Source organism: Eucyclogobius newberryi, unplaced genomic scaffold, assembly GCF_026437365.1.
Source record: "Eucyclogobius newberryi isolate DKJ021-1_F unplaced genomic scaffold, fEucNew1.0.hap1 SCAF_14, whole genome shotgun sequence".
Lineage (NCBI taxonomy): Eukaryota > Metazoa > Chordata > Actinopteri > Gobiiformes > Gobiidae > Eucyclogobius > Eucyclogobius newberryi.
In genome coordinates, this window is record NW_027315768.1 from 6008673 (window position 1) to 6035974 (window position 27302).

At 42.6% G+C, this 27302-nt stretch overlaps 1 protein-coding gene across 1 annotated transcript; it reads right to left on the reverse strand.

The window, feature by feature from the left end:
• Positions 1 to 908: 908 nt before the first annotated feature.
• On the reverse strand, positions 909 to 26852 carry LOC140359342 (sacsin-like). The gene is given in 8 exon segments (XM_072444223.1): positions 909 to 3812; positions 3815 to 12133; positions 12214 to 12302; positions 12709 to 14137; positions 22278 to 22424; positions 22730 to 22841; positions 23538 to 23625; positions 26797 to 26852. Coding segments are annotated over 8 exon segments (12798 nt in total). The 5' UTR covers positions 26829 to 26852; the 3' UTR covers positions 909 to 1230.
• Between the last annotated feature and the right edge of the window lie 450 nt (positions 26853 to 27302).

Genomic DNA, 27302 nt, shown 5'->3' on the forward strand with positions numbered 1-27302 from the left:
CCACAGACTACCCAGTATTATATATATGAAAAAGATGCATGTAAACAGGACACACATTTTTATAATATAAAATAATTTATTTTGTGGAAAAATAGAACAGTAAATAACTATATATCTATATATATCTATATATATATATATATATCTAATATATATATATCTCGTCTGCCATTGTTGTGGTGCCGGTTCTCAGGTGAAATGTGTACGTACATCACCGGAGCGTCATCTCTGATTGGCTGCTGCACCGCCGCGCCGCAGAAAAGCTCAAAATTCTGAACTTATTTGCGGCGAACCGTTTTGATGCATTGATGCTTATACGCCTGTCAAAGCGTCTCGAGCGGAAAACGCAAAAGCGCGCCCGCCGCGCTCCTCGGCGAATCGCGCCGCAAATAAGCGGAAGCCGCGCCGCAAAAACGCAGGAGGTGCTCGACGCGCGTTTACATAGACTTTGAATGTAAACTGGACGCTTTTGCCGCACCGGTCTGAACGGGCCATTACGGGACTAATAGGCCTCTCGCCAGCTTGAGGCGCTCGGGCCTAATAATAATATTTTTAGCAAAAACAATATAGCCGTTTCCACTATAACAACAAATTATACATCGTTTGAAAGCTCTAAGCCTTCCCCATGCCGCCATGGGTGGAATCATCATTATGAGCGCTTACGCGCTCGTTACTCCCTATTACAACCTATTGGATTTTATGGTAAAATAAATCAAGTCTCATCATGTCTCGCAAAATGATTTACAAAGATTATAATTTAGAAGGCTTGAACGTCTTCAAATGGTTAATGTTATGAAAATATAAGAATCTTCAATCATTATGACAACCCATATAATGTGATCATATATATGTATTTTGTATTATCTAAAGAAAAGGAACAAGTGGCTGGTTATAAACACCGTTTTAATAAGTTTCATTTTTTCTTCAATCAACAGTACAAGTTTACTGGCTTCAAAGTCATTTATCTGATTAACTGTTATTTATGTAACAAAAAAGAGGAATGATAATAGGCAATGACTCTCAAACTACATCAGAACAGTATAGTGTAAATAAGAACAGCTCAATCACATTTGGTCCCAAAGTTATTGTATTAGCATTAGCTTATATTTTCCAAAGAGTGACTAGAAATGGTGGTAAATGTTTACAAAGTACAGATATGAATATAAGAACTTCTACCGAAGTCCAGCACTAGTCAAACAAATGAATGACTCTTTGATTAATTGATATGATTCAGTGATTGACATATGCTTCCACTTGAGTCAGAATTTCCGATGCCTTGTCCAGTGCTCGTCTTTCATGGCTCGATCTGAACTGTCCATTAGGGATGTGTGGAAACGGGTGAAGGTCAGGATACTGGGTCTTTTTAGGGTCCACGCCCAGAGCAGTCAGATCCCCCACAAGCTGTGGCAGACTTCTGAGTCGGGGACTGTAGCAGAACACTTTTGAGGCCATGGCTGATATGGAGCTGCTGTTTGGCCGTTTCCCGTTGTTCCGATAAGAAGCGGCAATGAGGGCCTTTTCCACAACCTGGTGAACCTTGAAAAGACACCACTCGGTCGATCCCTTTTCAATGTCATTGTCGGCTGCGCTAAGATCACACTGCGCTTGTCTGCACCAGCGCTTTGCCTCCTCTTTGTTTGGCTGTGGAACATTGTCATTGTAAGTCCAGAAGTTGTAAGAACGTTGGCCAGTGTGAAATCTCTCCCGACTGGTTCTGTGATGTCTCGCCTCTTCGTCCCATTGATGGAAAAAGTCCCAGAAGTTGGTATGTCCTCTTGAATATGAAGAGGAGGAGGAGCTGGAGCCAGAGGATTTGGATTTGCCATTTGTTAGTTCATCAATTCTGTTCTGTAGATACTTGAAGGCCTCTGTGGCAATCACTGGACAGTCTGGGTTTTTATCTGGATGCCACCTCAGATACAGACGCTTGATGGCTTTGTTTCGTTCTTCAGTTGGAAGAGTCCAAACCTCATCCAAGCTTTTGTCGATTTCTTTTTTTGCCTCTTCAACAGATGCAGGTGAGGACCTTGTGTTTTGTTGGGAGGGTTGGGGGGTTGCACCTTCTACAAGCTGGAGCTCCAAACTAGTTGATGGTGATGATCGCTTTTCACGTTTGAATTGGAACAAGTCAAGAAAACGGACCTCGATTGGCTCTTTCTCGCCAATGTCTATTTTGTATCTCTGTGTGAGTTGTGTAGTGTGCCCAGGAAGTTCTTCAACAATAATTGCATAGATGTATTTTGCATTAGTATAGTAGCCAACATACTCCCCCTCCTCAAAGTTGTTTAGGAAGCTCATGTCCAAAGCATCGTGCCATTCTTCAGGGATCTCTGTTCCTGGTGCTGGTAGATCAAAAATTAAACTTTCATCTTCAACACTGTCATGGATTTGATTTTCAGACAACAAGTCCTTAACTTCTTTTAGACTGTCGTAAACAAGTAGCTGTTGTAGAATCATAAGGTGGTTGCTTGGGAGTTTATTGACTAAAAGACAATTAATTTCTTTTGCTAGTGTTGAAGAAACTTTAATGACCACTTTTAGAGTTTTATCCTTGTGATGCTTCAAGTAGAAAATGCAGCCTTGTCGATCTTGTTTGACATGAACCTTTGTTTCAGCAGCAGTATTTGGCAGCTGTTGTTTCTCCAGCCAAAGCTCTGTCCGTAGACTTTGACAGCAGATGATCTGTATTCTTCCAAATGTAGCATTGCACATTTCCATGGCCTTTTGCTGTTTAACTTCTCCTTCTGATTGTGCTCGGATCAGACAGATTAGACCATATCTAAATGCTGGAGAGGACAGATGCTTTCTGAAGAACTCACTAAACTCACAGTTTCTTTCACAGAGCTCCATTTGCCTCTCCACTACTTTCTCCTCTGTGATTTGGGACAACATTTGGGGCTGAAGTCTCTGAGGCAGTAGTTTAAGCAGCTTGTGATGTTCAAAAATATCTTTGCCTAGATGACACTTACAGAGTTTCTCAAGCAACACAAACTTGTTTGGAAGCGACTGTTCTAACCGGGTGTTATACACAGTGTTGTTATAGTAAAGTCTACATGATTCTTGTAAACATTTGTTTACTCCCGGAAGATACAATGTCTTTACATCATGAAAAGTTTGAGTTTCTTTTGTCTTTTTCAAAAGTATGAACAGCTGCTGAACTGCACGTCTCACAGTTTTTTCTTGGTTTGGGTTTAGTTTACTGATATTTTCATCATGTATTGTTGCCAAAATGTGACAAAACTGAGTGACAGTTGGTTCTTTCTTCACACCAAGGTTCTTAAAGAAATTCCAGTATAAGGCCAACTCTGATGGTAGCTCGTAAAAATAGGGCCTGAAATCGTTGTTATGATGAAGATTAATTGCCACATCATCAGCTTTTACAAGTTTGCGGTTGTTTTCAACTAATATGATTGGAAGTCCAGTAAGTGAGCAGTGTTTGAAGCAGGCTGTATTCAAAAAGGCGTAACAACAGTGAAAAACAAAAGCCCGAGTCTTAATTGTCTGCTCATTTTGACAAGGTGAACTACATATGTTCCTCATGTTTTTAATAACATATTCTGGTGGAGGATTTCCAAAAGCTCCTACACTTGACAGCATTTGTCGAACTTTGTCTGACTTATACATTGGCACATGTATGATTGCCATCGAAGACCAAATGAGTTCTTGATGGTTTTGTTCACTTTCAATCAAAGCTCCTCTGATTGAAACAGCAGGACTATTGTTCCTAAAAGCTTGGAAATAGTTGCACAATTCTTCTTTAATTTCCACAGGAAAAATAAATTTTACATTTGCAATGCTCTCTAGCAGTTTGTTTCATTGCTTTGTGAATTTGTGGAAAATTGCAAGGCAGCTTCAAAAACTAATTTAGATTTCTGCTCTGTTTTGTTCTTCTCATGTTTGCCTGCAGCTTCTCTTTCCACTTGGTGTGCAAATGTTATCAAATCATTATCAGATGCCTTGTCTCTCATTCCAAGCTCTATGAGCAATTGTTTTAAAGACCATTTTCTATGAAAGTCTTCGTCACTCAACTCCCCCCAAACTTTCTCAGGTACAAACCGATCATCAGGCAGCATCACACAGAAGAGTTCAACATCCTTATCATAGAAATATGATGCACTTTCTAATTTGCCACTGGAACTGCGAATCACTTTGACGTTCTTGAATGTGGAAATGATACTGTCCATATATTTGCAACATTTGTAATCAATTGAAAGCAGGAGTTTAAGGCACTGTTGTGCCTGGCGCTCCGAGAGTTTATGGGCTACAGGCAGGATGAGCTGAACAAAAAACTCCAAATCAGATAGTGATTGGATTTCCAATGTGTCAGCAAGTAGCTCATTTTCAGGGCTGTTTTTGAGAAAAATATCTGTCACGTCTGGTAAGGTCCATAAATCTGGAAACATCACCATTTTATCAATTTTGAGGACAAATATCTTTGGATGTCCATCAATTGCCACTCGCTCTCCTTTTATTGTCTCAAACATTGGAAGGGATTTCAACTTCTTTTGATAATCTTGAGTGTCTTGAGCTTTGGAAACACCCGAAACCAAGAAGATTTGTAGTTCTTTCATTTCAAGTGGTGAAAGCTGTGAAAATTCCCAAAAAAAATTGTTGTAGAGTTGATCCATGACAGAAATATTATTAGTGACATCAAAAAGCTCTAATGAAAAATGAGAATACACACTTTGGTTCATCTCTCTGAAGAACAAAGTGTTCAGCTTCATGAAGCCAAGTTTAAACATGGTGTTTGATAAGTTTCTTTTAGAATCAAATTGAATAATGCTTGGCATGTCCTTCATCATTTGTAAGTATTTTTGATTGTTTTGTGGACAAACAACAGGCAAAATGCAGCATTCACTGTAGAACTGCTTCACATCTCCTAATGTCAGATCATCTGTGCTGCTATCTGAAGTTGGGATTTGGGATAGCAGAATCGGGAGTTGATTGATTATAAACTTCCAAAGAGATTTCAACCACTCCAGGATTTCTTCACTTGGGATGTATAGTTTTTTGCTCTGATCAATTTCACATGTTTGAAGGAACTGTTCAATTAAGGGCTTCAGGTATTGTGCAGCATTGGGAACTGTTAGCATTGTGACAAATCCAACTCTTTCAAGAGTGGGAATACATTCTCCGTTTGTCTGATAATCTGCAAACTGGTCTTCATAGCCAGTAAACAACTGGTCATAAAATGAAGCCAATTTGGGAGAGTTCAGGTCAAATGTTCTCAGAACCTTGTCTTTTGTTAGAAGCAGTGGAAGTCCATGGATAACACCAGGGTCAACTTTAGTGTCTTTTCCTTTGACGTCTAGATCTTTAAGGCAGAAACTCAGGAGCTCTGCACATCTTTTGTCATCTTTGAGTAGAGTCTTTGATACAGGGAGAGGCAGCGGCTTTTCGGTCTGTGCCGGATCATTGAGGGGCTTAGCTCTCAGGAATGTCTGCACAGTTGAAGGAGTCACATTGTCCAATACAATTCCAGCTGCTTTGAAACTACTCCAAATAATTTCAACACTTGAGGGCACCAGTCTCATTCCCACATCTTCCAAAATTTGTCTGACTTCTTTCTTTACTCCGGACAAAAGGTAAGGTACTTTAGTTGGGTCAGTTTCTGAAATGTTACACCAGTGAAAACATTCTTTTAAAGTATTGTTCTCAATTGTTTCCAAACGTTTGAAAACTGGAATCACATCCAGAGATTTTTCTTTGATTGATCTGTATATTTCATGCACCATCTCTTGCCAGTCTTTGTGAACATCTTCTTCATTTGGGAAAAAACACAAGTAGAACAAGAGAACTTGAGAAATGTTTGTCTTGGAGTTCTGCTTGTCTGCTAAACTACAGTGAAGGTAATCAAGGAGGTCAGCGTAAAGAGGAGCTATGACACTCTGTTTCAAATATTCATTCCATTTTATTTTCTGACTCTGGGCGTCCTCTGTCCACAAGTTTTTCCGAGAAGAATCCACCTCAAAGTTGGCATTGACGTGAACTGGTAGTCCAGTGTGTCCTGGCAAAGGAAGTGAACAAAATGCCACTCCCTCAAACTGGCCTGGGCTTGTTTGTTCTAGTAAACTGTGACGATTAAAGCTTTTCAGTTCCTTTTTAGGCTCTTTTAGACTCACACGTGCTGCTACAGCTGCATGAGCATGTTTGTCATATGTTAGTTTGTCTCTGTTGTCAATAGAGCCAAACTGTTCTGCAATTGTCCATGTAGTAGTTCTTTCTTGTGATGTTGAAATTATGGTTTCATAAATTAACTTCTGTGCATTTACTGGCTCATGTGAAAAAAGGGAATTAACAAAAATATCTTTGTCGTTGGCATTTGTTTTTGGTGCACATTTTTCTACTGTAAAAATGCTGAGTAAACATCCTGCTGTGTCAATTTCATGAAGTTCTATTTTGGAAATGTGTTTTAGAAAAAGTATCAAACCTTCAGGATCCTCAGCAATAACAGAGCACAGTTCTTTCATGTCATTTTCAGTAACAGTACTTTGGGATATGTTGGAACCGTTTGCCATGGCATCTGTTCTTAAAGGCAACCTGAACATTGTGCCTTCTTTCAGAGGAAATTTATCGGGAAGGAAAGTTTTGTAGACATCCATGTACATCTCTTTAAAAATGTCAACAACATTATAACCAATGCCAGCAGGCGAAACCTCTGAAGTACTCTCAATGTAATTTTGGTTGGGATCAGATATGCAAAGAAGCTTATCCCCAGTGAGGATGGAGGGGCAGTCAGTCAGATGGTAAACAGAGTTAAATCCAAGTCCGTATTTCCCAGTCTTTCCTGGAGAGTTGTGCTTCCCACCCTCTCCCAGCTGCTGAATTCCGTTTAAATCTGCATCAGAAAAGACTTTATTGTTGAACACACACAGAGCTGGGCCTTGCAGATCATTCCATTTCTCCCCAAAGATCTTTGTATGGCTATGTCGCCTTTTGTCCCAAACAAAATGAATTTCTGTTGCCTCTGCATCGTCAGCATTTTGGATAAGTTCTTTAAGAATGTCCTTCTTTGCAGGATAGCCTGAGAGGATATTTCTGATTCGAACTGTTAGTTGTTCTTGCTGCTCAAACTGAAAGGCAAACGGTGATATGTTCTCAACAACATGACTCATCAATGTGTGGTGCCTGGTTGTTTTGATGCCTAAGTGGATTGCCATTGCTCGTGAGATGTTTTCATGACAAAAGGTGACTCCGTTTGTAACTGGCATCCATGGACTGTCATTATAGAACAAGGTTTGTGCAGGTTGTAAAATGCCCTTTTTATTTGGCACCAGACAGTTCTCCACTTTCTCCTCAATTTCATGAATTCCTCTGCTCAAAATGGTGAGGCAAATTGACAAATCATCTTTTGGTAATGGTTTATTTCCATGTCTAGTTTTGATACCCTTCAGGGCGTTCACGCATTGGCTAATAGTAAACTCTCTTTTCACACCAACCATGTTCCAGAGTGTTCTAAAATGTGTTAAATGATCTGGAAGTGCATAAAGATAGGGTCTGGCTTCAAACTGTGCCATTTCAGCCACACAGTTGATGTCCACAAATCTATCACCAACAAGGATGAAAGTAAATGATTTTGCACTCTCCAAAATGACATTTCTTGCGTCTTCGTTTGAATCATACAAATGGTGATCTAGAAACTTGTAGCACTCACTGGCCATTTTGTGCAGCACTGATTTGTCCAAAGACTGGCACTGTGAATTTGCTTCTTTTAACTGTTCAAGCACCATTTCAGGGACTGGGTTTTTGTTTACCCCCAACATCTGCAGAACTGGATCAGATGGAAGTATTTCAAGGGCAGAAAGTTGCAAAACAGGCTTTGTCATGTTAACAAGAAGAGCACATTTGTAGGCAAAAACATCCGCCGGCCTTTGCAACAGCACCTCTCTTTCCATTGTTGCATCCCCAGGTGTAAATGCTGGCAGAAATGGAGTGAGTCTCAAAGAATCCCAGAATGGATCGGCATCATTGTTCAAGTGATGCTTCAGAAGGTCCAGGAGACATTTTATGTGTTCAAGAGCCTTGTTTTTGTCTTTGACCCAAACTCTACTGATTGCTTCTGCTTTCTTGGTAATGTCTTCTAAAGAAAGCTTGTCACTTGCCATTCCAAGCATCTGAAGGCGTAAAACATTTTCAGGTGAACAGAAGTCATTTATGGTCCCTTCAAGTGTGCGCCCTTCCTCACGCTCAAACAAGCAGGCCACTTTTCCATTCGGGTTGATAAGGTTCTGAATATACTGCAGCTGTCCACTGGTAGTAGGAATGCATGCATGTGCAACCAAGAGTGAGTCAATCTCTTTCACGTTAAGGTGAATGGCATGTAGCATCAATGTATCTCTCCATTTAGGATCCATTTGGCCCAGATTTGTAAAGACTGCTTCTTTGTAAAACCTCACCCAATTCCAAGTCTTGTCTTGTAGGACCTTTTCAAGGCCAGCCTGTCTAAAACTAGTCCTTATCCAGCTTGGCAGTGAAACTGCACGACAGGATTTAACATATTTTTGACAAACCTGCATTGCAAGTGGGAAAATGTTCAGATCTTCTTCTATGTTTTCGTGGAAAATGATGGTATTTTCCAAAGAGAACCAATGCTCACCATCACTGAAGAGCTTTGGAGTATTACCAGTTTGGGCCAGAGTAGAATAGAAAGCATCAACAAGTGGCCTAAAATTCTCACTCACACACTCTCTTCGTGGCCAGAAAGTGTAGTAGCAGTACCTGTCCAGTTGCTTATTTTGTGACATGTTCTTCAGAGCCATTAGTGCAGTGATGAAGGCCGAGACTATTGGGTCCTGCAGCAAAGACTTGTTCCACTCATGTTTAACTCCTCTGTCCCAAAGCGCTTTCCTGTTGCTGGTCACTGCAAATGTTCCATTAACATTGAACGGTAGTCCTGTGTCAATGGAAAGAGGAAGGAAGCAAAAGGACTTCCCAGCAAGGTTTGTCTGTGATGCTTCAAATGTTTTAGCTTCATGGTTAAATTGCAAAGGCAGAGCAACACCACCAACTGGTAATGAGAATGCAACTTTTTTGTTGTTCCCCATGGCCAATTTTAATGACTCATTTGCTCCAAAGGAACTGCAGAGAAGCCAGCACTGGACTTGTGTTTCCCCTGATTGCTGACACGTTATCTCGACAATGTCCACTTTGCTGCAGTCGATGACCTCTTTATATTTCCTGCTAAGTTGCTTTAACTTGTTCTCAGCATGCTCTTGCATCAACGCAGGAGCTTTTTCTGGAATGTCCATGCGACACAGAGTGGTCTTGGAGACTGTGAAAATATCTACAGTGTCTTCCTTTGTCAGTGGAGTTGAAGCAAAACTTGGGGCAGTTTGAAGCGACACAGTGTTGATATTTTTAAGAAAGAGTAGGTGTGATTGTGAGTCTCTAGTGAATTGTTTTTCGAAAGCCAAAATATCTTGATTGCTGTAAACTTTAGAGCTTATCTCTGATGAAAGTGATTCCTCTTCAGTTCTGAAGGGTAATTTAATCAGGGTGCCAGGATAGTGTTTAGGATTTTGACCAGAGAAACTACAATTAAAAACTCCATCATAAGGCGCAAACTGACCAGGAAACCAGTGAAAATGCTGCTGGGATAGCTCCAGCTTGATGCCAGGATTTGATTTGTGCTTGATGCGTTTTTTAAGATGGGTAATATTTGGATCAAGTATGAGAAGAGTGTTACCACTGAGGATGGAGGGAACATCTGTGACATGATATACAGTGTTGAATCCAAGTCCAAACATACCAATCTTTTCCACCATGTTCTCCTTTGATGCAGAGCCTACTTTCACTATATTATTCCAGTCATTCGGAGAGAACTGCTCATTGTTGAATGCCCACACGCATGGTCCCTGGCACAGCTTCATGTCTGGGTCAATGAGACTTTCAGGGTCATCTTTATGAACTCTGAAGTCCAATAAGAATTGACATGTTTGTGCCCCAGCATCCTCTGCATTTTGAATGATCTCTTTGAAAATATCACTTTCTTCATCATATTCTTTTAGAATGTTTTTGATTCGTGTTGTTATTGGTTCCGTTTGTCCACATTGTTCAATTCCCAGTGACTTTGGATCCAGAATACAAGTACTCAGGAGTTGAATACCTAACCACTCTGCTGTTGCTATGGACATCTCCTCATGTACAACATGCATTTCTTCCTGGCTGCACTCAAGTTCTTTCAAGCCATTTTTGCTCAAATCACAGAAAACAGTCATTGACTTTGGTTTAAGTGTATATTGTCCATGTTGTACAATGACTGGCACAAGGACATCATCTGGAACTTCTTTCTTCTCTCTCCACAGCCAGTTCAGAATGTCAATAGATACTTTCACCTCAGATGATGTTGCAACTTTCACTTCTCTACCTTCAATGGTTTGCTTAATTGTATTAAGTAACTCAATGATTTCTTTGTCTGTCAGCTCTTTGCGGAGTCCAAACTCTTGGAACAAACTTTTGTATGGACAAAATTCATCCGGAATTTTACCAATTTGAGAGCTCAGGTCTAGATTATGGGGAAAGTTTAGAACCAATTCCTTTGGAGCCACAAATTGGTTATGATTCCAAAGCCATTTTTTGTCTTTACTGATTATTTGAGCAAATTCGGGAATGGACTTCTCCATGTGTCCATAAATGCTTTGCAGCTTTCTCTTAAAATCCACATTTGTGTCAGGACGATCCAATTTCTTTGCTTTGGATATGAGGACTGACAGATTTGCCACTACTTTTTCTGGTGGTGGTTGTTGTTTGAGGCCAAGTTTGCTGCAGATGTTCTCACTGAGCATTCCCTCCAGAGGCATCACATACCCAACTATGTCTTCATACATGCTGTGTCTCATGTCTTCTGGACAAGAGAAGTCCTTTTGTTTGTCATTATTTGGTTTTGTCACTGGCACCCATTTAAGCCTTTTCAGTTGCTTAATCTGGTCAAAGGAAAAGTTCTCTAATAAATCATTGGCATCCAAGATTTTCAGTAGGACCTGGGCTTTTTTGCGAGCCTCTTGGTGATTGCGAGGCGTAACCTTTTCAACCAGAGTGGCAGCATGCAACAAGTGCTCAGGTGACACGTCATCTTCTTTATGAATTAATCCAAGATCGATCAAACTTGCAAGCTTCTGTTGAGTCTTTGTGTACATTGCTGGTGGGAAGTAAGCATCTTCAAAGAGAACTTTAAAAGAATTAACTCTGGGGTCATAAAGGTCAGACGGTTTCTTCAACTTTCTGTTAATTTCAATGAAGGACAAATGTGTGCATCTTTCTTTTAAGTTTGGATTATGATAGAAAAGGATGTTTCCGTGGTCTAAGATCCATGACATGATTTTCTCAGTATCTGTTTTACTGCATGCTCCATTTTCCACACTGTCAATCAGAAGACTGGCTGCTTGAGCTGTCTTCAAGAGGCTGATCTTGAGTAGCTGAAGAAGTCTGCGATCTGCCTCAGTTGCACACTTCACCACTGTGTTAGGCATCGGCAAATCTACAGGTATTGTGAGCTCAGAAATAAACAGCACAGCCTGTTTGGACTGAGCAGCAGTGTACTCTCCTGTCATGGTTTGGAACAAAGGCAACTGTAAAAGTAGTTCTTTTCCACAGCTTGAGAGAACATCAAGTCGAGAGAAGTAATCTTTCAGCTCCTCTAAAGCTTTTTTAGGAACAGACCTCAGCTCTTTGATGACTTGCTGGGATTGTAAATTCAGAAACACTTGCAGAACATGTTGTGGGGATGGACTCAGGACATAGGAGTCAAGGTCCTCATGCTTCAGCCAATTCTTTTCTTTCACCACTGTGCCTCCAACTTTGACAACCAGCTGAGAGATATTATCTGGTAAGGCCACCTGCTTACTCTTGTCAAAAATCAAAGTTGGGTTGCATTGTATTTTAGCAAGTGTTACTTGTTGGCTACTGGACACAGAGTTTACTGGTATCAAGGGTACTCCAGTAAAACCACTCAGCTCCTTAAAATGACTGTTGAGAAATATCCAGAACTCTCGTAACCAATTCAGTGGTGGATGTTGACCACTGCTCGAATCCCATGAAACAAGCCCATTATCTGTCTTCTTCCACTCTTCAGGTAAATGGTTTCTAGTGTACCTCAACACCTGGTGTGCATCAATGTCAGTGACCATGTACATACCTGTAAAAAGAGCATGATTTAAGTTCAAGTTAAAATTAACCTTGAATAGAGATTCCAAACGTGTTAAAATGTATTCTTACTCTTCCCTGCCAGTTGTCTCAGGTGGTGAACACATTCTTGACTGAGGCCCTCTGGTATGAAGAGACTTTGACAGAATGGAAGCAAGGTTCTACACAAATAAAACAGTTTGTTAAAAATAAATTGTGAAAAGGTGAAACAAAATTGCTTCTTTTATTTGTCAGTGGCTGCCAGGCCTACTAAACTGAACTAACACTAACAGACCAGTTAAGATCAGTTTTTGATTTTGATTTTTTAAAAAGGTGGTGGACAGGTCAGAATAGACAAAATAGCAAAACAACTGCTCCATGACTAAAAATGGCTAGAGAAAAGACATTTTGTTAGCTGTGCTTTCCATAGTTCAGCCACTCAGAATGTTGAGTCATTTTTGTGTGCATAACTTCTATACATATTATACTATTATATTATCTGCCTACCACTCCAAACCATTTATTAATAAAATATAATGTGTTCATACATTTAAAATATCTCCCCAAAATGGCAACTGAATGAAATACCTTGGAAATTCCTGGCTGTCGATTAGCGCAGTGTCCCGTTCTCTGCTGGTGAAGGATTTGAATGAGCCGTCGCTGAGGGGGAGCAGTTGAAGACCATGGAGGTCTTTGTACTGTCCATCACTCAAGACAAACTCCAATATAGTCCGTCTGTCTATGTCAGAGATGTCCTGAACACCAGAGCTGTGAAGAACATCCCTCAGGAAGGCTGGAGTCACATGGGTTAGAGTGCTAAAATGTGGGTAAGTTGCCTTCAAAGCTCCTGCAACACTGTCTGATAAAGTCACCAGGTTCTTATTCCTGGACACTAGAACTTTCTTTATGGCGGCCAATGTGTCTGATGGTGTTGGGCCGTTGCATGGAAAAACAGCTTCAGACAGTGTAACAAACTGTTTTTCATCTTTGGCTAGAGACAGAACTTCAATATTGCGATCAAACAACTGACGGAGGACATTTCGGGCCACCTCATTCCATTTCTGTTTGTGTTGCACTTGGGATAGATCAGGCCAGAGATTGTAGCTGGAATTCACTGGAAGGACGTCATCTTTGACAAGAGCGATAGCATCTTGAATGATTGTGAGGTACGTTTCTGGAAGCACTTCCTTGATGAGCAGTTCATTCCAGATGGCATGTTCATCATTCATCTGGTCTTCTTCTAACCACTTGATGTGTCGCCTGTTGTCTGTGAGACCAAAGTATGCATTGACATAAACCGGGAGCCCTGTCTTGTTTGGCTCGTTGTTTGGGAGAGGGAGGAAGCAGCAGAGTCTACTTTTGCTACAGTCGGTGTTATTATCGCAAGGGAACGCCAAGTCAACTCGAGGAACAAACTTGAGCTTCTCTGCGAGGTAATCAAGCCTTTCCACGAGGCCTTTTTTCAGAGTGCAAGATGTGACGAGCCACTTGGTTTCTTTGAGCTTGTCCGATGTAAGAGTAATGCTCTTGATTGTTGTGTATCCTTCAGTGGCCCCCTCAAATGACTCTAAATTGTACTCTTGTGAGGATGTGGATTTCACTTCTAGCCTAGTAGTGACAGAACCTTCATCATCAATGTGTATGAGAGAAACGGACGAGACATTTTTGAGGAAGAGAAGGCTCAGATCAGCATCAGCAATGAAACTGCCAAAAAGCTCCACAACTCTCTCATAACTGTAAAGATTGTCGGATATTTCTGATTTCTCCGTTCGCAGGGGGAATCTGAAAAGGGTGCCATTGAAGTTCTGATCTTCCAGGATGATTCTGTCCCACTCTTTTCCACTTAGAAGTGACACAATGTCTCGGAAAGGTTGGAACTGGTCATGCATATCTGAAAGTTCTTGTCGGTCGGCTTCTTCATCCAAAGACCATAGGAAACCACCAGTTTTGGGGCCAAATATTTTCTCCTGAGGGTCCATCATACCCAGGTGACGCGCACTGAATATACTTGTCAAATCTGTAAAAAAAAAACATCAGTAATTAGATCAGTAATGATACGCTACAAGGTAATCAGGGCGTTTTAGGAGAAATAATATCGGTTCAATACAATAACTACGCACATTAAGTAAACCACCCCAGTATACAAACTGTACCATGAGGCGAGTGAGTTAGTGTTACGTTTGTTTCACCTTGCTTCGCACATAAAAAAGGACTTAACTTTGCCATGTGCTTTACTCCTTTCGGACACAGCGAGGCTACAAAGGCTGTGGTCCAGAGGCTGTGCAGGGCTCCTCCAGTGGCTCGAATATGCAACTGTCAACTGTCTGGTCAAGTCGAGAAATGCATTTGTATTTATGAAAGTGTGAATGACTGAAAACCTTTAGCGATATTCAAGAAACAAGACGAGAGTTAAGTATGTAACTAAGGTTCTATGAATTCCGGATGACCGCCAGAGGACGGTGCTTACTACCTGGATATCTACATGTGCGCAGCACATAGGTCGAGATTAATACCAACAAAGTCAACTGGTGGACGTGACATGGGTGACATCAGAACCAGCCCATATATATACCTGACGCACCCAGCGCTCTTTTCTTTCGAAATGCACTCACAAAAACTCTGAGTGACAGGAAACTCTGGCGGTCATCCGGAATTCATAGAACCTTAGTTACATTCGTAACTCTCGTTCTATTTCATTCCTCCTGACCGCCAGAGGACGGTGCTTAGCACCTGGATGACTCATACCAACAAGGTCACGAAGAGTCTGCTCTTACCAGGATTAGTTGCCGATTGCAGAAGCGGACAACACCACTGGAGCCACTGGATGAGGAGCCGCCACATTCACTCTGTAGAAGCGGGCGAAGGTACAGGAGGAAGCCCACGTAGCTGCAGCACAGATGTCATTCAGTGGGACACCCTTCAGCGCAGGGCATCCGTCTTGCGAAGCCCAGCAGTCACATTAATATAATACCGCAGCATACGGACAGGACACAAAGGACTAACATCAGAGTCCCCAAGTTCAGACTCTGGAGCATAAACAGCCAGCGAAAGTGGCTGATTAACGTGAAAAGCAGAGACTCTCTTTGGTAAAAAAAGATGGGTTAGGCCACAAGGTAACACCAGACATATCCGAATTCCAGCGAATGCAATTGTCAGCGATTGACAAAGCATGGAGCTCCCCAATACGCTTTGCAGAGGAGATTTCAAGCAGAAACGCTGCCTTCACTGACACCCATCTCTCAACTGAGCCCCATCCAATGGCTCAAACGGTGGGGAACACAATCCTTCTAGGACTAATGGAAGATCCCAAGAAGGCACTCGAGTAAGCCTTGGAGGCCGCAGGCGAAGGGCACCCTTTAAAAACCGGCATACTAAGGAATGCGACCCCACTGAACGACCATCAATCAAGGAATGGCGGGCTGAAATGGCCGCAACATAAACCTTAATAGTCGAAACCAAAAGATTTTTTTATCAAATAACGTCTGAAGGTAGTTTAGTAGTACTGGGACAGAGCAGTGCACTGGGTCCACATCACGAGTCCCACACCAACTAACAAACAGTTTCCATCTGTTCTCATACAGCGCTCTTGTCGAGGCAGCACGAGCGTTCAGGATTGTTTGGATAACTGCCTGGTCACAAGAAGTCAACACAGAGTCCGGCCCTTCAATGGCCACAGGTACAGGTGAAGGCGCTCTGGGTGAGGATGCCATATGCTCCCTCCCAGCTGTGACAGGAGATCCTTCCTCTGAGGGAGAGGCCACGGTTTCCCATTGAGAAGTTGGAGAAGCACGGGAAACCATATCCTCCCTGGCCAATACGGAGCAACTAATAACACTCTGTGATTGCTCCTGGCTATCCTGTGTAGCGTTAGCAACAGGAGTGGAAAGGGAGGGAATGCATACAGGAGGCATTCCGGCCACGGGTGTGCCAGTGCATCTTGCCCCAGTGGACTGTCTGGTTCTGAGAGGGAAAACCACAGTTGACAATGTGTTGTCGCGCTCGAGGCAAATAGATCTACCTCTGCCATGCTGTACATCCCCCAGATTTCCTGCACCACCATCAGGTTCAACCTTCACTCTCCCGGTTGTGGTTTCTGCCGCGAGAGAAAATCTGCAGTGCAATTCTGCACGCCTGGCAGATGAACTGCCCTGACACTCTGCAAATGGGGCAGCGCCCACAGGTGGAACTTCCGTGCCTCCACTAGTGAGTGAACAGATCTTGTGCCCCCTTGATGATTTATGTGGTAAACTGTTGGCGTGTTGTCTGTCCGAACAAGAACATGTCTCCCCCTGAGGGCAGGAAGGAAGAGCATGAGTGCCAAGCGAACAGCTCGCAGTTCCAGCACATTTATGTGTTGGAGCCTCTCTCGAGGATTCCAAACACCTCTGACCATCCTGTGGTTCCCCAGCCTGTAAGTGAGGCGTCTGTGACTACTACCTCTCGACGACACGGGAGAGCCCAGAGGAACGCCACTGCAAAGGAACTCTCTGTTTCCCCAAGGCCGGAGATGCTGAAGACACAGAGTGGAGAGCTGCACAGATCTGTGCTGGTGCAGCTGTGGATATAGGCCCAGATTGTTGAGCCAAATCTGTAAGGGGCGCAAGTACAGAAGCCCCAGAGGTATCAATGTTGACACGGACGTAAGCTTACCCATCAACTGAAGAAGCAGACCGAATGACACTCTCTGGTTCCTCTGAACACGAGAAACGAGATTGAGCACATCTGTCACTCTTTGAGGGGACGGAAAAGCCTTCATGGTCACAGATTCGATGGCAATGCCAATGAAGATTACCTTTTGGCTGGGAATCAATGAGCTCTTTGCAATGTTCACTGAAAGCCCCAATTGTGACACATGGTCCAGTAGAATGGAAGTGTCTCCGAGTGCTTGTTCCCGACTCCGAGCACACACAAGCCAGTCGTCCAAGTACGGCAGAATTCTCATTCCGCGGGCTTGAAGGGGCGCAAGAACTTCCGCCACACACCTGGTGAATGTACGGGGCGCCAGAGAGAGCCCGAAGGGGAGCACTCTGAACTGGTACGCTTGATCTTCGAAAGCAAAGCGAAGAAACGGTCTGTGGTGTGGTGCCACAGGTACATGGAAATAAGCGTCCTTCAAGACAACACTTGTGAACCAATCCCCTTCCCTGACTGACTGCAGGACATCCGTGGTACGGAGCATGTGAAAACGTAGCACCTTGACATAATGATTTAGGCGCCTGAGATCGAGAATCGGACGAAAACCTCCATCCTTTTTTGGAACTAGAAAATAGATTGAATAGAACCCCTTTAACTGTTCTGAACTCTGAACAACTTCTATGGCACCTTTCCGCAAAAGTTCTTGAATCTCCTGTCGGAGGGCCATGGACCTCACTGGGTCGGAAACAACGGTTCTTTTTACCCCCTCGAACTTTGGGGGAGGCCGTCTGAACTGAATTTTGTAGCCCTCGAACAGGGTTGAAATCACCCACGGGTCTGTAACTAAGGCCTCCCAACGACCGCGACGGATTTCGGAAAAACTGCTGGGGGCCAGATGTAGAGTGTCAAACTCTACTATTGTGGCCGCCTTGAGGCCTGGGGGGGCGGTCCCGGCGAACCTGGCGGTCATTTCTTGGGGCCCTGCCCCTTGGTGGCCGAAACGTGGGCTGGAGAGAGGGTCGACTGGCCTGACCGTGGCCATCAAAAACACGTCCAGTTCCTGGTAAGGTTGAGACTCTTGCCGCTGGGCGAAAAGAGCTGGCACCTCTGGGCTGGGGTCTGGGGCCACGATGCAGTTCAGCAAAGTGTCTGCGAGATTTATTTGCCTCAACAGCCCGCTCCAAGGTCTGCTGGGCAGCGGGTCCAAACACATGACCTGGCACAACAGGTAAAGTGCGAAGTGTACCCCTGCAAGACTCTGACAGGGGGGACTGGGCTAGCCACACCTGGCGTCTAGCAATGGTCAGAGTGGACATCAGCCTTCCAAGCTCTCTCGACATGTAAGCAAACGCCTGAAGTGAAGCATCACTCAGGCTCTGCGTAGCATTGTCAACTCCAGCCTCTTTCAGAGACTGTGAAAGGGCAATAGCTAGATGAGAAAGGGAGTTACCCAAGCGACCGATCCGAGCCGCCGCATCATAACTTTTAGTAATGAGGTCATCCGTAACTCTGCACTGAGGACGTGGGCAACGGGCTTCCGGTCGAGCAGCATCCACAGGCGCTACAACCAGGCCGCAATAGTGCCATCAATGGAGGGCATGCGATCCAATCCGTACTTAGCTGCATCTTGCATAGCACTCAAACTCCTGCATTCCCTTGGGAAATGAGTAAACGACTTGGGATCTGCCCAACATCGTTGGAGCTCCTCAATGTATGGCAAAGAGGCCGGAACGCTGAAATACAGGCTTCTGGGAGACTTTAATAAAGGCAAATGTAGGGACAGCCGTCTAAGGTGTATCTACTCCAAGTCTCGATAAGGCCAACTGAATAGCCTCGTGAACAGAGGCTCTGTCTCCAAGGGCTCCAGGTCTGAGGAGCGGGAGCTCACAACAGAGGGGTTAGGAGAGTGACAGCCTTCTACCCGAGCCCCCAGAAAATCTGCACCATCTGCTCTGAACAAAGTATCTGAAGCAGCAATGGATATAGCATCCTCCTGAGGGTGATCAGCACTGGAGTCTGTCTGGTCTTCCTCATCATCCAGAATGGGGCTAGGCACAGTGGGAGGACCACTAGGTTTTAGACTGAGGAGCAAAGACTTAATCTGAGCAAATTCAGAAGCCAAAGTGTCCACTTTGGCAGACAACACCTGATCAGGATGACTTCTCTTGGCCTCAGGGGCCTCCATGCGGGGACGCTTGCGGCGTTTATGGTCCTTAACAGGACTAGAGGCGAGAGTCAGTTTGGGCATAGTACTCTCAACCGCTGTCAATCTAGCGGTCCTGTCTGCCAGTGGAATGGAGATACAATTGAAACAGGCATCTTCTGTGAGAGCCTGTTTCAGATGTCCAATCCCCAGACAATGTGGACATAGGGTATGGCCATCTTCTGGGCTTAGAGGAGCCAAGCAACTGTTGCAACCATGCAACAGGGATGACATCATCTTGTGAGCTTTCCGGAGCGAATAACACTCACAAGTCACTGGCTCATGTACCGCGCTTAATTAAAAGGCGCGGGTGAACACGCACAGGCTACGTCGCCACAAACTGAGGCAGAAGCAACGGGCTGGTGAGCGGGAAAAACACTCACGAGTCCCAGACTTGCGGTGTCACAGGAGCGGAGAGCACTCACGGAACACCGGTTGAGATTGAGAATAGTCAGTAACCACGGTGCCGTTGGAGCGAAAAAACACTCGCAGGGTCACGCAGGTGTAAAAAATACAATACAAACCGAAGTATAGCTAGCAACAAGACAAGCTAATAAACAGTCAAGCCACAGGAGCGGAGTCACTCACGGGGCGCAGGTTATCACGAGCTCACACGCGGCGTTAAAAGAAAAAAACACTCACGAAATGGCGGTGCCGCAGGAGCGAAAAACACTCACGAGGCACTGGTGTACTAGCCTAGCAGGCTCTGAATAGATGCGCTAATGTATCACAGTCCGCAGACTGTCGGATAATTAGCTGAGAAAAGCTGGCCGCCAAGCATATGAGGGCTAACCAGCTAGTAATCAAGTTTCAAGCGTATCAATATTTAGCCAGAAAACGGCAAAAAATACTCACTGCAGTTGAAACAGTTGAACAGTCAAAAAATGTGATAACGTCTCGCAGCCTCCGGAGGACGCGACGCGCAGCTCCAATATATGAGGCTCCAAGCGAGAACGGGTTGAAATCCAAGCAATATTCCAAGAAGGAACTTCGACCTATCGCTGATGCAAGAAATGTAGAAAGAAAAGAGCGCTGGGTGCGTCAGGTATATATATGGGCTGGTTCTGACGTCACCCATGTCACGTCCACCACGTGACTTTGTTGGTATTAATCTCGACCTATGTGCTGCGCACATGTAGATATCCAGGTGCTAAGCACCGTCCTCTGGCGGTCAGGAGGAATGAACTTTTATCCATTTTTTAAATTTAATTTTACTCTCGGTTATATTTTGGATTGATTCATGCATATTTGAGTAACTCTGGTGCATTTGAGCTTCTAGTGTTCAGAAAATGTCTATTCTATTCCCCCCACTCACCTACAGCTCTATACTATATTTTAGAAGTTATGAACTCTCCAAATAATGTCACCTGTCGCGCATATTTGTTTACTCAATCCACATGGTCCACGGGCCCCTAGGGGCCCTACGGCACATCCCATTCAACCCAAACTGTGAGATGACCACATTGAGATAGTCTCAAGAGGATGAGAGAGTGAGAAACTAATGTTTCTTGTCAAAACCTGTAATTGCCAATTGCGTGCGTTTAGACCTTAGACATGTCAGAGTGACAGAAGCAGAAGACGTGAGAATCTCACATCTTCTGTGATTGGCCAAAACCTCATGCGGGTTTCTTTTGTTTCCTTCTTCTGGTCAGTGCGTAAGCACGTTACTAGAGCCAAATCTCTTGATCATTTGCGCCGCGTCTTACAAAAAAGGTTTTCCAACTTTTCTGCACCAGCCGTGTTGGCGACGCCCGCTCCCTGCGCTGGCCACGGCGCGCCGTGCTCCCCCGTATGCACGCGCCGTGAACGCAGCGCTCGCCGTGTTGTGGCGCGGTGAGAACGGTGAGGACGCGGAGGCGGGGGTGGGCGGCGCGCGGAACTAGTTGTGGTGGTTAGAGCGGCAGCTCGTAGCACCGTGCTCTTTTACATAACAAAACTCTTCCCGGTCTCACCTATAATAGATCCATGGGACGCACCTATAATAGATCCATGGGTCGCACCTATAATAGATCCATGTGTCGCACCTATAATAGATCCATGGGTCGCACCTATAATAGATCCATGGGTCGCACCTATAATAGATCCATGGGTCGCACCTATAATAGATCCATGGGTCGCACCTATAATAGATCCATGTGTCGCACCTATAATAGATCCATGGGTCGCACCTATAATAGATCCATGGGTCGCACCTATAATAGATCCATGTGTCGCACCTATAATAGATCCATGGGTCGCACCTATAATAGATCCATGGGTCGCACCTATAATAGATCCATGGGTCGCACCTATAATAGATCCATGGGTCGCACCTATAATAGATCCATGGGTCGCACCTATAATAGATCCATGGGTCGCACCTATAATAGATCCATGGGTCATACCTATAATAGATCCATGGGTCGCACCTATAATAGATCCATGGGTCATACCTATAATAGATCCATGGGTCGCACCTATAATAGATCCATGGGTCGCACCTATAATAGATCCATGTGTCGCACTCGTGAGTTTAAAACACGCCGCTCTCTTTGTTGTGCTTCAGTTGCTTCAGGAAGAAGCTCCGAGAGGAACAAAAGCGATACAAGACGTTCCGTGCGCTCCGCGCGCCACAGATTCACGTGTTTTCAAAAAAATATGTAAATGAAACAAAGCATCGAGGCAATAAAATAATAATCAAAGTTTTTTTGTAATCGAATTATTCGATTAACTCGAGTAATCGTTGCAGCCCTAGTGTAAAGACTTAATTAATATGTGAATGAGACTCATGCTTATAGTCATCTGAGAGATGATGATGATGTGGAAGAAAGTTGTAAATAAGGCCATCTGACTTGGTGTTAATTCATTTGTTCTACATCTAATTTTATTTGCAAGTTTTCAGTTTTATTTTGAAAAATGTTAAGTGTTTAAAAGTTAATTTGTTGAGTTTTTTTAAAATAGAATATTTACAAATACATTTGAAATAAATAATCTTGTTACATCGATGGAAAACATTGATTGTTATCATATATATTATATTATATTATATATATAAGGCCCGAAGTCACTGGGATAGGCTCCAGTCACCCGCGACCCCGAAAGGGAACAAGCGGTAGAAAATGGATGGATGGATGGATATATATATATATATATTATCATATCATATATGTCATATTTGTGATTTGCTATGCAATTTATAAAATTGTCAAATTTGAAAAATGGTTTAGCAGCACTGCTATACAAGAGAAAATCCTTCATCTGAGCCCTGTAATACCATGTGTTTTTGTGTGTATAATAGTAGCTTTTCCACACCGTAGTGGAGGCCTACTACAAACGTTACCTGTGATGTGGTAGACTGAGTTGAACCCAAGTCCAAAGCGTCCCACTTTATTGGGGTCGTCACGCTTGACACTCCGGGCCACGCTCTGGATTCCCTCCCAGTCTTCATCTGTAAACTCTGCATTGTTGTAGGCATACAGGGCTGGACCTGGACACAAATGGAAACTGTGAATATTATTTTTTGGATTTACTGTAAATAAATAAATAAATACAAGGCAATGCCAGCAGAGGGCATCACAGAGTCTGTTAACACTTTGGACCACTGTCACACTGTGAGACTAAAAGATGAATATTTTAATCAAATTGATGGTTTATTAATGTTATGAACCTGTGTGTGTTTTGACTGTGAGGGTTGGTACTTTGATTGTTGTTAATATCAGCCTTGATATAGATTAACAGTATTTTAGGCAGAAGCATTGATAACTAAAGCTTTAAAGCCCAGTCTTTGCGCACCTTGATACTTTGCCAAGTCTTCAGTCCAGAGGTTCTCTGTCCCATAGCTTCTGTTGTCATGTATGAAAACGACTTCAGTTGCTCTGGCATCATCAGCATTCTGAATCAGTTCCTGTGGAATATAAAACATGTAAGTGTAAATGCTGAAATATTATCATGGCTACAGTTGGTCTGCCTGGAAAGTCCAGAATTAGAGCGTGATTGACAGGTTGATTAGCCAATATATATCATATGAAATCTATCTATGCCCTGCACGTCTACCTCTCCAGAGATTCAAAATTCCATTATAAACCACATAAAAATTTAATCTTAACCCTCCATTCCTGTTTAAAGAAGGTCTTTCTTATTTTTTATTTTATTTTCAAAAAACTTTAACTCCTTTTTCAAACCATCTTTTCTTCCTGTTTAAAATCTTCACCTCACTGTCTTCAAACGAGTGATTAGAGGCTTCAAGATGAAGCTGCACGGCGCTCTGTGGTCCTGAACTTGTATTTCTTAATACAAGTTAAGACAGTGAGGTTAAGATTTTAAGCAGGGAGAACCCAGACCAGGGCGGAGCCTGTGGGTCAGCAAACAGATCAAAATATGTCTCTCTCTTTTAGTTTACTTTAGCTGTGTTTCGATTGATGGCTTAGTCTGAGGGTCCGTGAGAGGCACAGGCTCTGAGGGTGCTTAGAGGAGCGAGAGCTCCAAACGCTTTTGAAAACTAATGAATTATTTAACAACTACTTTCAGCACATGTTCTTTTAAAAATGTTTTAATAAAATCCTCCATAGATATAGATATAGTATTAGCCAGGTTTACGTACCTTCAGAATCTGTCCACCGTCTGGATAGCGGCGCAGTATGTCTTTGAGATAGTCAATAAAAGGAGGTGCAGTCGCCCCAAAGGGAGTCCTAAACACAGAGGCTGTATTAATACTGGAGAATGTACCACAGTGTGAGATATTGAGCAGAAGCAGAAACACATTATTTGCACTTTGTCCATCATTTTCTTGGGGAGTGACCTTGAAAGCCCAGTGGCAAGTGCCCAGTGAAGATAGTGATCATACACAGTGGACATTCAACTCTTGGGGCTCCCTAGTGGCCATTGGGGCCCTGTACAGGCTTATGAACATCTCTGCTTATGCCAGGAAACGTATTACCCCTGAAGCGTGTACTATGAAGCTGGCTGAACTTTCTTTCAGTTGGATATTTAATATGTGCGTGTTCACAGAGCAGGGGCGGAGTGAGCGCCAACCGACCAATTAGAACGATGGAGAAGGAAAGAGCAGCATGCTTCAAACATGAGGAAGTGTCAATGAATCACAACCGTACATGAGGAGATAAGGAAAACTTAGGCACTACTTTCATGTGGAGTCGACCATTAGTGACCAAAAGGGTCTCAAATTTGGGGGATTTTTTTAAGTTGGAAAAAGTCCATTAATTGGAAAATGTCCAATTAATGGAAATAAACAGAGAATTAACGCTTCTGGAGGTTTTCTCTGATACAGAAGAAAAAAAAACTCGAATTTATGCAAATAAACTTTAATATGTGTTAGAGAGCGTAACTTCCTCTAAAACATTTGTGTGACCTTTAGGACTTCATGAGGACATTTTAGGTCAGGCACACTAATATGTCATTTAGGGAGATAAACCTGTTCTAGCAGGAGTCTATGATGTCACGTGGTGTTATAGTTGTTTCTCAGGGGCTTTTGTCTCAGACATCCTCAAACTGAAGATCATTCACATTTGAGCACAAATGATCTCACAAAGACAAGCAAGTTAAACAACAATAACTCTAAACAAAGGTTAAGTCACTGCATGAACTTTCAAGAGAATCTAGCTTCACTTGAGCTTCTCATTTCTCAAACAACCATGTGGAAAGACAAATCCCGTGGTCATGGAAGAGATGTCAGTGTGTTTGAGAAGGGTCAAATCATTGGTATGAAGCAGAGAAAACATCTAAGGAGAAGAAGAAACTAATCTAGCACAGCTCTGAACCCAGTGAGAGTGTTTGGGACGAGCTGGAGAAGGCTTTGTGCAGTGGTCACTCTCCATCATCAACACAAGGTCTGTGTGAGGAATAATGACACACTGGATGGAAATACATCTTTTGACATTGCAAAAGCTTCTTGAAACTACAGTGAATGTGTGCTGTAATCAAAGTTAGAGGCGGTTCTATCAAACATTAGTCAGTGTAAATGCTAAGTCTAACTTTGCCACAGAGTGGATTGCATTGCTGTACTTGGTGCTATAATCTAAACCAGTGTCAGATCGAGACATAACTTTCATTTTTTTCTCTTTTCTATTGGTCTGAAGACAACACTTTCAGAACTGATAATCCTGAAGAGTGCATTGTAAATAATGTACTATTTGCTTACATTGTTTCAATAATGTGGCTCCTACTGTGCTGAGCAACACAAGACACTTGATTACATTAGAAAAGAACAGATATGTTTTCCTCAAATAAAGTCATCTCGACTTTCAAAGCTGATGATTATTTCTCCTTCATCCATCTCAGATTCAACAACTGTATTCATCACTCCAGGGGCCTTCATATAAACTGAACAAAAATGGCCCTTTCAATAAAATAAAACAGCCTTTGACAGGAAGTGTGCAGTCAATTATTTTTACTCAAGTAATGAGAAAATTATTTTATATTAAATGATTCACTGAGTCACATTTGATGCTATGAGTTCCTCTGAGAGCTCATGACTGCTCTTCTGCTTCTGAGAACATTTATTCATCTATGTCGGTGTAATCCCTCATTCGTCCAGGAGTGTTCCATTGTAGAAAAAGCTTCAGTTGTTTCATCTGGACTCAGTTTAGAAAAATAGACGTTTCGACTCTCATCCAAGAGTCATTGTCAATAAGCGAATTTAGGCCGGGAACTCAGATATTTATACTATTCTGTGGTAAGTCCTAGATCTAAATTTGCTTATTGACAATGACTCTTGGATGAGAGTCGAAACGTCTATTTTTTCTAAACTGAGTCCAGATGAAACAACTAACCCCATATATATATATATATATATATATATATATATATATATATATATATATATATATATATTTGTTTAAATTATTAAATGTCTTTTGTAAATAACAAATAAAATTAAAATCAATTAAATCTTTAACTTATATCAATGAGAAGAAATGTTAAGTAAATGTAATGAGTGCCACTGAGTTCTTTTTACTGTAAAAACATGACAATTTCAGATGTAGAAAATATTCACTAAACTTGTAAACTTGCATATCCTTTATTTGTTCAAGCTTTAGCACTTTCCTTCCTAACCCAACCCTGATATGTGCTCATTTCCTATTTTAACAATACAAATAATTATTTTTAACCAGCTAGACATAAAATGTATATTTACAATTCTATTTCTACCTGTAGTAATAAAAAGCTCCTCCTTGTTTCAGTGAAATGTCTTACATCACTTCCTGTTTCTGGAGCTTGATCCTGTGGGAGGGATGGATTTGGAAATCCCGATCCAAGAGGCTCAGGGTCATTTTTGATCCAATCCAACAAAGGTTTGATCTGGATTCCTGGTCATTCAGGATGTTCAGTCAGCTAATCTCATTCTTTGGCCACATTGTGGTACTGAACCCAGACCTGAGCAATGGCAGCAACCCCAGATTCAAGTGGGAACTTTTATGTATAATGATCAAAAAGAATGTTAAAAATGGATTTGAAGTCCATATAATCACTTTAAATGAGAAAATAAAGCATTTGGAATGAGAAGATAAATTTGTTTTAGTGTGAAAATGTTCTCTTTCTTGTTTCAATGAAAAAGCCTGAAAATAATGTTTACACTGACAGTACAACATTTTGTGTAGTATTTTAGATCTTGTTTTCATTCCTAAGCCTGGTCCGGAGCAGGTAATGAGTCCATGGCCTGTTGCCATGGAGATGTACCCTGATAGAAAGTGACCCAGCTGGTACTGCTGAACCAGGTTTAACCTGAAGTGACCTCGCCAACCTCTAATGCAGCCATAGTACAAGCCTCAAGTTTAGAAAGAGTGTAAAGATGTACTGTAAACATATACTTGTGCTGTGGACTGGCCAGAGTAGAACTTTCTTACCGATTTCTCGTCTTTGCTTTTGCACTCATCATCCATTTGTTGTACTTTTATCTGAGGACAGACGGGACAAACAGGTTAGAAACAAGAAGCTGACAGAGAAACTAAACCTTGTTTAGTCTTCTATGCTAGACTGTTTTGAGGGCAGTTATAAATTAATAATACAAATATTTGTAGGTTCAACCACCGGCTGCAAATAGATCTGTCACTAAACGCACATTACGAACTAAAACAGACTCATTTACAAAGGCCCTTCATGTGGAGCCCAGTAGAAGCAAATCCATTGACCAAGCACTGCACAACTATGTGTGGAACAATGAAACTCACTACACACAAACTTCAGCTATCACAAATTCAGTAGAAGCCGGTGGCCTACATTTTCTAGATTTTACTTCTTTAAATTACACATTAAAAATCAATTGGCTTCGTGACCTTTTAAACAACCCTGATTGTGTCTGGAACCACATTCCCACTGGAATATTCTCCAAACTGGGCAGTATCCCTCTATT